The 10279-nt window shown below is 36.7% G+C and overlaps 1 protein-coding gene across 1 annotated transcript; it reads left to right on the top strand.

The window, feature by feature from the left end:
* Positions 1-3156: 3156 nt before the first annotated feature.
* LOC138905497 (uncharacterized) lies at positions 3157-5397 on the top strand. Its single transcript, XM_070194021.1, has 2 exons — positions 3157-3628; positions 5198-5397. The coding sequence occupies exons 1-2, from the start codon at positions 3157-3159 to the stop codon at positions 5395-5397; spliced, it is 672 nt and encodes a 223-aa protein (XP_070050122.1).
* The last annotated feature ends 4882 nt before the right edge of the window (positions 5398-10279 follow it).

Here is a 10279-nt window from a genome sequence, read left to right on the forward strand (position 1 = left end):
AGTTGGATAATGTATCAATCGATGCAGGGTCCACAATATCCAGTTGATGAAACCTCTTGTGTAGATAATTCTCGGTGCTTTTTCCCCAAGGCTAGTCTCTGGCTATGTAAGAACTATCATTAGGCCATGTTATGCCAGTTGATGAACAATCTGTATTTGCACCAGTTCATGAAATATTATTTATAAACCAATGACAGAGATAATAACAAACCGGTTAAAAATTACCCAAAAGTAAATGTCTGCTTCTATTTTTTTTCCTATAAAGATTGTGTGATGGCGTTGTTACTCTTTGAGCGAACACCAGCAACCAACAATGGAAACTTAACTATAAAACCAAACAACTAATCAAGTCTCTACTATGAGACAACTGATGGATTTATGATATGGAAAAAAGAAGCCAAGCGAAGCAGGAGTTAGGCCATTATGAATATTAGCAAATCGCCATGGTTAAGTAGCTTTAGCCATGGGAGAAACCCAAGTCGTCTCCGATTCCATCTTGTAAAGGCAGTTTAGATTGTAAAATTTGCCCGTAAATATAATTTTGGAACATTTATGTATTTTTTGTATTTAACTTATCTTTTAAATATGTTTATTGCGTAGACGCTATAAATATATGGACGGCAATATGAAAAAAAAAATCGTAGTGTATGCGACTATATATTTTGTCCACTAGAGTACATTTGAAACGTTTATGCATAATCTTAATGGATATGCATAAATATTCTTCGGATGAAGATATATGGATTTTATAATTGGTCATTTTCCAACAAATTCGTCATCGTTATGAAGTTTTACCAATGACAGAAATAAAAACGTCGTCTCCACTGGTGCATATTTGGTCTCAACATGTGCCATAAGTTTCACTACTGCATATCAAAGGAACTACATGCCATAAGTTTCTCTCTGTTGTTGCATAGTCTTTCACAAGTTATAGTTTATGCTTTTTGCTTATAAAAATGGTGTTATGTTTGATATTTATTCTTGATGTGTATGCTATTCAGGGAGCTATAATGGGGCCACTAATAAGTGCGGTCCTAATTAAAATCAAGGATTTGTATGTTGAGTTTGTTTAGGAATGGCACACGGAATAAGGTTAACAACTCTAAGTTTCCAATGCATGGTGAAATGAAAAGCGCGCTAAGAAAGGTTGCTTCGATCCCCCTTCCTGTTCAACAGTCCACAAGTAGTGGAAGATCAGAAGCCATGAGAAGTGATGCAACTTGTTTGATGAGGAAACATTGTATGTACCGAACATCTTCTTGATTAAAGTTTTGTTTTGTGTGCTGCTTGTATTGGACTCTCATCGTCAATGTTCTAGCGTAATTAGAAGTTAGATATTTCTCCAGTTTTGTTAATTTGTGTTCATAAGTTGCGAGTTCTTTGGCTATTGGGCAGTTAGTTTAGAGTACGTTGTACATTTATGTGCCAATCTTCTAGACATTTTTGTTTGATTTAAAGGTATGGAGCAGTGGCGAACGGCTATATGGTGAGGGGTTTAATTGAATCGTTTTGGTACTCCAATTTTGTGCCCCAACAGTCCTTCATCTTCTAATTTCCCATGGGTAGTAACATAATCAATGTCCTTAGTCTCATGTGTATCAGCAGCAGCATGTGGCCTATGCATCTCTTCACGGAAGCGGGAAGCGTAAGGATTCTCCAGACTTGTTGGTGCTCCAATATTTTCATGCCCCTGCAGTCCTTGGCGTTCTTGTTTTCCATAGTCAGTAGCATGATCAACGCCCTTAGTCTCAGCAAAAGGTGATCTATGCCTCTCTTCAGGGAAGTGGGAGGCGTGGGGATTCTCCAGAAATTCCTAATGCAATAAAAGATTTACAAATGACCAGATTATTTTAACCAAAATCAAAATCCAAAATAGTTTAACCATACATAATGCTAATCTTTCTAATATACTTTACATGACAAAACTAATATTTGTAGAGTCGAAAACAGGATGTTAGCCAAAAATGACCTCGAAAAGTTAGTGTTCAAAGCTAAATGCTGCATTTTGTGTTAATAATCAACCTCAAGGGCAAAGCGAGGCTGCAAAGATATGTAGGCATCGAACGCATTCCATAAACCAGAAACATACTAATAGTACTGAGATACGCGCCTTTGTGATTGTACACAATATATTTGGACGGTGACGTTGTTCCGGAAGTATAATAGACACTGAAACTATGTAAAAGATTTATTTCTGTTCTGCCACTCAACAAACATCCACTGAATCTGCAATTATACATTGAATTGTTATAAATCTGTATTGCTATAATAAATAAATAAACCATTAAACTTTCTGAAATATATAAATAAAACAGAACTTGTGTGGTTTTCTACTCCTTCTGAATTTTACTATTTTGATTTGAAGATATAAAAACTTCATCAGAGTATTGAAATTCATAAAACGATTTGAAAAATATAAAAACTTCATCGTTTTCTGTGAAACAGTATATAAAAAACTTCGATTTTATTTATTATACATACTGTTTTTTGTTAATAACAGTATTGTTTACTGTTCTGGTTTTGCCATTAATTAAACTCTTTTATTGTTTATAATGAGAAATGGCAATTGATAACGGAAATTCTTCTGCGACTGTTGCGGCAACGACGATAGCCTCGTCAAGCCGGACTGCTGTTCCACCGGCAGAGAAACCGAGGAAATTTTCCGGAGCCAGCTTCAAAGGATGGCAGCAAAGGGTGTTATTCTGGCTTACCACACTTGGTATGCAGAAATTCACTAGTGAAGAACCTCCAGTGCCTGCTGCGGACATGCCGGACAACGAGAAATTCATGATTGTCGAGGCGTGGAAGCAGGCTGATTTTCTTTGCAAAGGCTATATCTTAAGCGCTTTAGAGAATGACTTGTACAATGTGTACAGTGCGATGAATACTTCGAAAGAATTATGGGACGCACTTGAGAAGAAGTACAAGACTGAAGATACATGCTTGAAGAAGTTCGTGGTTGCCAAGTTTCTAGACTATAAAATGATAGATAACAAAACTGTTGGAACCCAAGTTCAGGAGCTTAAACTTATTTTTCATGACCATATTGCTGAAGGTATGGTCGTAAATGAAGCATTTCAAGTGGCTGCAATGATTGAAAAATTGCCTCATTCGTGGAGAGATTTCAAGAACTATCTTAAGCACAAGCACAAAGAAATGAAGTTGGAAGATCTTGTGATTCTTCTCAAGATTGAGGAAGACAACAAAACAGGCGAGAAGAAATATCGTGAAAATTCAACAATCATGGGAGCTAATATCGTTGAGGAGACTGCTCCAAAAAGTAAGAAGAGAAAGAGGTCTTCTGGACAGACAAAGGAGCACAACAAAAAGAAATTCAAGGGCAGTTGCTACAATTATGGAAAAACCAGTGACAAAGCCTCTGATTGTCGTCTCCCGAAAAAGAATAAGAAGAAGGGACAAGCCAACATAGTGGAGAAGAATGATGACATTGATGATCTGTGTGCAATGCTTTCGGAATGCAACCTAGTTGGAAATTCGAAGGAATGGTGGATTGACTCTAGAGCCACTCGACATGTTTGTGCTGTCAAGGAAGCATTTGCGACTTACTCTACTGCTGGTCCCGAAGAAGTTCTTTCCATGGAAAATGCTGCAACAGCCAAGATTGAAGGTTATGGAAAGATATTCCTGAAGATAACTTCCGGCAAGGTGTTAACGCTCAACAACGTTCTTCATGTTCCTACTATTAGGAAGAATTTAGTTTCTACTTCTTTGCTTGTTAAGAATGGATTCAAATGTGTATTTATTTCTGATAAAGTTGTTGTAAGCAAGAATGAAATGTATGTTGGAAAGGGCTACCTCATAGAAGGCCTCTTCAAACTAAATGTAATGGTTGTTGACAGTATGAATAAAATTTCAGCTTCTTCTTATTTATTGGAGTCAAATAATTTATGGCATATTCGCTTAGGACATGTCAATTACAAAACCTTGCGGAAGTTAATTAATTTAGAAGTATTGCCTAAATTTGAGTGTAATAAATCAAAATATCAAATATGTGTTGAGTCTAAGTTTGTAAAACATCCTTATAAATCTGTTGAAAGGAATTCAAATCCTTTAGACTTAATTCATACTGACATTTGTGATATGAAGTCGACACCATCTCGAGGTGGGAAAAAGTATTTTATTACTTTTATTGACGATTGCACTCGATATTGTTATGTTTATTTGCTTAATAGTAATGATAAAGTAATTGAAGCATTTAAGCAATACAAGAATGAAGTGGAGAATCAATTGAACAAAAAGATCAAAATAATTAGAAGTGATAGGGGTGGAGAATATGAATTTTCGTTTGCAGAAATATGTTCGGAATATGGAATTATCTATCAAACTACTGCACCTTATACACCTCAATCCAATGGAATTGCGAAAAGGAAAAATCGGACATTAAAGGAAATGATGAATTCTTTATTAATAAGTTCCGGATTACCGCAGAGTTTGTGGGGCGAAGCTATCCTTACAGCTAACCGAATACTCAACAGAGTACCCCACAACAAAACGCAACCTATTCCATGTGAAAAATGGAAAGGAAGAAAACCCAACTTGAAATATTTCAAAGTGTGGGGGTGTCTAGCAAAGGTACAAGTTCCTTTACCTAAAAGGGTTAAAATCGGACAAAAAACTGTTGATTGCGTTTTCATTGGATATGCTACAAACAGTAAAGCATGTCGGTTTTTGGTTCATAAATTCGATAATCCCGAAATTCACGTTAATACGATAATGGAATCAGATAATGCTGAATTCTTTGAAAGCATCTATCCGTATAAAACTGAATGTGAGTCGTTAAGTGAAAGACCTAAACGACCTCGGGAAGAACCAAAGAAAAATACTCCAAGTATAGAAGATCCAAGGCGTAGCAAACGTCAAAGAACATCTACTTCCTTTGGACCAGATTTTGTGACATACTTGCTTGAAAACGAGCCTCAAACTTTTAAAGCAGCTATGTCATCTTCTGATTCAGCATTTTGGAAAGAGGCAGTCAATAGTGAGATTCAATCAATTTTGGATAACTATACATGGGAATTGGTAGATCTTCCTCCGGAAAATAAGCCTTTAGGTTCGAAATGGATTTTTAAACGGAAAGTGAAAGCTGATGGCACTATTGACAAATATAAGGTAAGACTTGTTGTCAAAGGTTATAGACAAAAGGAAGTCCTTGATTACTTTGACACTTACTCGCCAGTAACGAGGATAACATCTATTAGGGTGTTTGTGGCACTAGCGGCCGTGTATGGTCTTGAAATCCATCAATTGGATATTAAAACAGCTTTCTTAAATGGAGAATTAGAGGAAGATATTTACATAGAACAACCTGAGGGTTTTGTGGTTCCTGGTAAAGAAAAGAAAATGTGCAAACTTGTTAAAGTCACTCTATGGACTTAAACAAGCACCCAAACAATGGCATGCTAAATTTGACCAAACAATGTTGGCAAGTGGGTTTAAAATCAACGAGTGCGATAAATGTGTTTATATTAAAAACACTCCAGGTCATGAAGTCATTGTTTGTTTATATGTTGATGACATGTTGATAATGAGCAAAAACATGGCAGATATAAATACTACTAAGCGCATGTTGGCTAGCAAATTCGATATGAAAGACTTAGGAGTTGCTGATGTGATCTTAGGAATCAGAATTCACAAGACTCCACAAGGTCTAGCATTATCACAGTCTCACTACATTGAAAAGGTACTTGACAAGTTCAAGTATTTGGATTTCAAAATTGCCAAGGCTCCAATTGAAGTGAGTTATGCACTTCAAAAGAATGAAGGTGAAAGTGACTCACAACTGGACTATGCAAGAGTATTGGGAAGTTTGATGTATATTATGAATTGTACGCGACCAGATATAGCATGTGCTATTATTAAACTGAGTCGGTTTACAAGTAATCCCAATCACATACATTGGATGGCAATGAAACGAGTTTTGGGGTATCTCAAACATAACCAAAGTTACGCTTTGCATTATAACAAATATCCCTCCGTGATCGAGGGATATAGTGATGCAAATTAGATCACTGGATCATTTGAAGTTAAATTCACTAGTGGATATGTTTTTACAATTGGGAGTGGAGCAGTATCTTGGAAATCATCCAAACAAACATGCATCGCCCGTTCTACAATGGAATCTGAATTCATAGCTTTAGATAAGGCCGGTGAAGAAGTTGAATGGCTCCGGAATTTCTTGGAAGATATTCCATTTTGGCCCAAACCTTTGGCACCTATTTGTATACATTGTGATAGTCAAGCGACAATAGGCAGGGCAGGGAGCGTTATGTAAAGCGAAAAATCTCGTCATATACAACGGAGACACAATACCTTTAGACAACTACTCTCTAGTGGTGTTATCATAATTGACTACGTAAAGTCAAGAGATAACGTGTTGGATCCATTTACAAAAGGCCTATCTAGAGAGGCAGTTGAAAGATCATCAAAGGGAATGGGGTTAAGGTCTAGGACAAGTCATCATGGCGGTAACTCTACCTAGCAGACTGGAGATCCCACGAGCTAGGTTTAAAGAGATCAAATAAAGTTATGAATGACGGTTCAACATTGTCAAATAATTAAATCCATTCTCGTGATGAAGACAATGTTCAGAAATCGAGGTAAAATATTAAGGCTTTTTAATGAGTCAACAAAGCTTAAAGGTTTTTTAATGATTTACTAAGTCTGGCAGGGTATGACCAGATAGTGTATCTATAGGATTACACGTTTAGAAATTACCTATGTGAGTGTGAAATGTAAGCCGCTTCAAGGGGAATGAAAGTAAAGGCCCATTCTCTAAGCACTCATGAAACCAGGCGGTGTTCATGGCTGAAACGAACACAACCGTGAGAACCATAAATGGTTAAGGATTGATTGTGTGACTTATGTTGTCTAGGTATACAACAAAGCTCGACGGTTCAAAGATATTAAATCTACCGATTGACCGAGTATATCCGATATAAGTTCACTACGGAAAGTTCAAAGGGAAACCTACTTATCCAGATGGAATTAATTCTTGCATGTAAAACACACACGCGTCCGTACATTCCTTTATTTTATAGCCATTTTCCATTCATGTGGGGAATTGTTGGGATTGTAAGCTTGTGTAGCTTAAAGAGGGTGAATGAGAAATGGAGGGAAAATAAAATATTTGATTTCCCTCCTTGGCAAAGGGACATTGTCCCATATTGGAGGAAGAAAAGGCTTTTGATGGGTATATATATAATTGTTCTTCTTCTAGCTCTTAAAGAGTTAAGAAGACGGCAAGTCTCACGCCGTCGTCATCGTCGCTCGCTCGACTCAGCTTCGGCTTCGACTTCGGATTTGGATTTGGTCAAAGATCGATCGATTGATTAATCTTTTTGGACAAAATTCCTTTCAATTAATTAATTAATTAATTAAATAATTAACGAAAAATTTAATCCGAAATAATCCATAACCTGCGACCCGGTCCGGTCAGGCCTGTTTTCTTTCTCCGGATTATTTTAAATTTATTTTTCCACAATATTTCAAACAACCTGTTCCAACAACCATGGCTGTGTCTGAAAGGTTGCAAACCTTTTTAGAAACAATGCCAGCAACTCTATAAATAGAGTTTTAATCCTAGAAGCTTTCCTTACGAAATTTTCTGATCTTATTCTTCTTCTTCTTCTGCACAAAAAATCCAGTGTGTTTTACAGCCTTCGAGTGGCTCGCTATTCATCTGCGTATTGGTACCAACACTCTGGTTGTTTCTGGAAGGTTGCAAACCTTTTCAGAAATAATGCCAGCAACTCTATAAATAGAGTTTGAATCCTAGAATCTTTCCTTACGAAATTTTCTGATCTTCTTCTTCTTCTTCTTCTTCTGCACAAAAAATCCAGTGTGTTTTACAGCCTTCGAGTGGCTCGCTGTTCACTTGCGTATTGGTACCAACACTCCGGTGAGTTAAATCGTTCTATCCTGGTAGGATATATTCCAGCACCTCGGGTACTTGAGGGGAATAATTTCCTTAAGAACACATTGTGTATTCAGTGGGCTCGATTTATTCCTATACTGTTTTTCCAGAATTTATTTCGTTAAACAAGTATTACTAACATTCTATTTTGTTTATATATTTCAGAAAGTTTAATGGTTTATTACAGCAATACAAATTTATATATAGTGCCGAACCCGAACCCTGAAGGCTACTCCCACCGGGATTTATGTATCCTCCCAGAAAGAATACCTAAAGTTTTACAAAAATAAAGGCTTTCAAGCATTGCCACCGGACATTGTTCATCTACCATTATCATCTTGCAGGGACAGTTCTCTTCTATCTATCAGTAGCTTTCATTCAATCATCTAGTAATCGTATCCTGAAAATGAAATTAATCACAAATTTCAGTTAACTGGAGTTCTGGCAGACGACACACCAGTTAATCACAAATTTCAGTTAACTGGAATTCCATGGCTCTTCATAACTCCTAATCATATACAACATAACCTGAAAGTAATGACTCTGACTATATCTACAAAGAGCAAAAACTTCACCAAAAATCTGTATTCAAGTACATACTCAATAAGTAGACCAATTCCTAATGCAAGAAATTTACAAATTACCAGATTATTTTAACCAAAAGCAAGATCCAAAAGTTTAACCATAGATAATGCTAATCTTTCTAATATACTTTACATGGCAAAACTAATATTTGTAGAGTCAATAACAGGATGTTGGCGAAAACAAAAAGCTGAAAGCTAAATGCTGCATTTTGTGTTAATAATCAACCTCAAGGGCAAAGCGAGGCTCAAAATATATGTAGGCATCGAACCCATTGTAAAAAACAGAAACATACTAATAGTACTGTTATACGCACCTCTGTTATTGTACACAATTCAATTGGATGGTTACTTGTTTCACGATCCAAAATTCAACTAGTCATGATGGCACTTAACCCAACTCGCTAGGTAAGCCAACTTTTAATTACCCAATTTTAGTAATAATTATTAAAGCAATTTAAGTGAATAAAGATCTTAATCGTGTACAATCCCCAAAAACTGGTAGTACAAATCATGAACTTTTAAGAATAGAGTATACAAAGCGGAAATGAAATAAATACATAGTCTGTTTGAATAATACATAAACAAAGTTTTTATAAATCTAAGGCTACCCTGAACAAGAGACAGCTACAACAGGAACGCAGGTACATCTTCAAGTCCCGCGACCATCGAGCACAGCAACAACAAGAGCCAACATTTGCACGCAATGTACAGAAGTGTAGTATCAGTACAACCAACTCCATGTACTGAGTAAGTAACAAACCTAGCCGTAGCTTGAAAGTAGTGACGAGCTTCTACCAAGGTCGGGTTCATAACCAATAGTCCACAACAGTCCATAACAACATAAAACAAATAATATTAGAAGTAACTCAGAGATAAAATGCTCAGCCAAATCATGTTTTCAAAAATAATAGTTCTTCCTTTCAAATACATCAGTGAAAACCCAAATCGTTTGCCGAAGTTGCCAAAAATATGAATACTTTGAAAACAATAATTTATCCCAAGATCTTTTCAATAATAAATAAGATGTTTCATTTTCCTCTCGGATAATCCGTGTAAAATAAATGCATCACTATGCCCATCTGTAAAAATATGCGAGAAATCATGAATGATGTGATGTTGTACAGCATGAGAAAAATACATCTCTATGCCTGTATGTCATGTGTGCATGCCAATGCGATGCAACTCAGTGATAAAATCATAAACAACCCCTCGGGCAAATCATCACTCATATACAGCCCCTCGGGCACACCTCACAGTCACTCATGCCTCTTGGGCATACCTCACAGTCACTCATGCACTCGGCACTCACACTCAGTAGGTACTTGCGCTCACTGAGGGTGTATACAGACTCCGGAGGGGCTCATTCAGCCCAAGCACTATAATCTGTACGGACAACTCACGTGCTATAATCATAAAGTATATAAAGCATGCTGCAGGCGGGCAACCCCGATCCACATAATAATCCTCACAATCAGGCCCTTGGCCTCACTCGGTCATCAATTTCTCCAGTCTCTCGGGCTCACATTGTCATAAATATAGCCCAAAAATGATGATATGGTGTATCAATAAATAACAACAGAGACTGAGATATGATATGCAATGAGATGAATATGACTAAGTATGAATTTTTAATTTAAAATAAATAATTCACAACAATATGACCTCTGTGAGTCCCAATAATACTGGCATATAGCCTCAACATGATTTTTAATATGCTTTTCAGCTCAATTTCTTTAACTCATAAAACTGCATGGAAATTGCC

This window comes from Nicotiana tomentosiformis, chromosome 2, assembly GCF_000390325.3.
Source record: "Nicotiana tomentosiformis chromosome 2, ASM39032v3, whole genome shotgun sequence".
NCBI classification, from domain to species: Eukaryota; Viridiplantae; Streptophyta; class Magnoliopsida; order Solanales; family Solanaceae; genus Nicotiana; species Nicotiana tomentosiformis.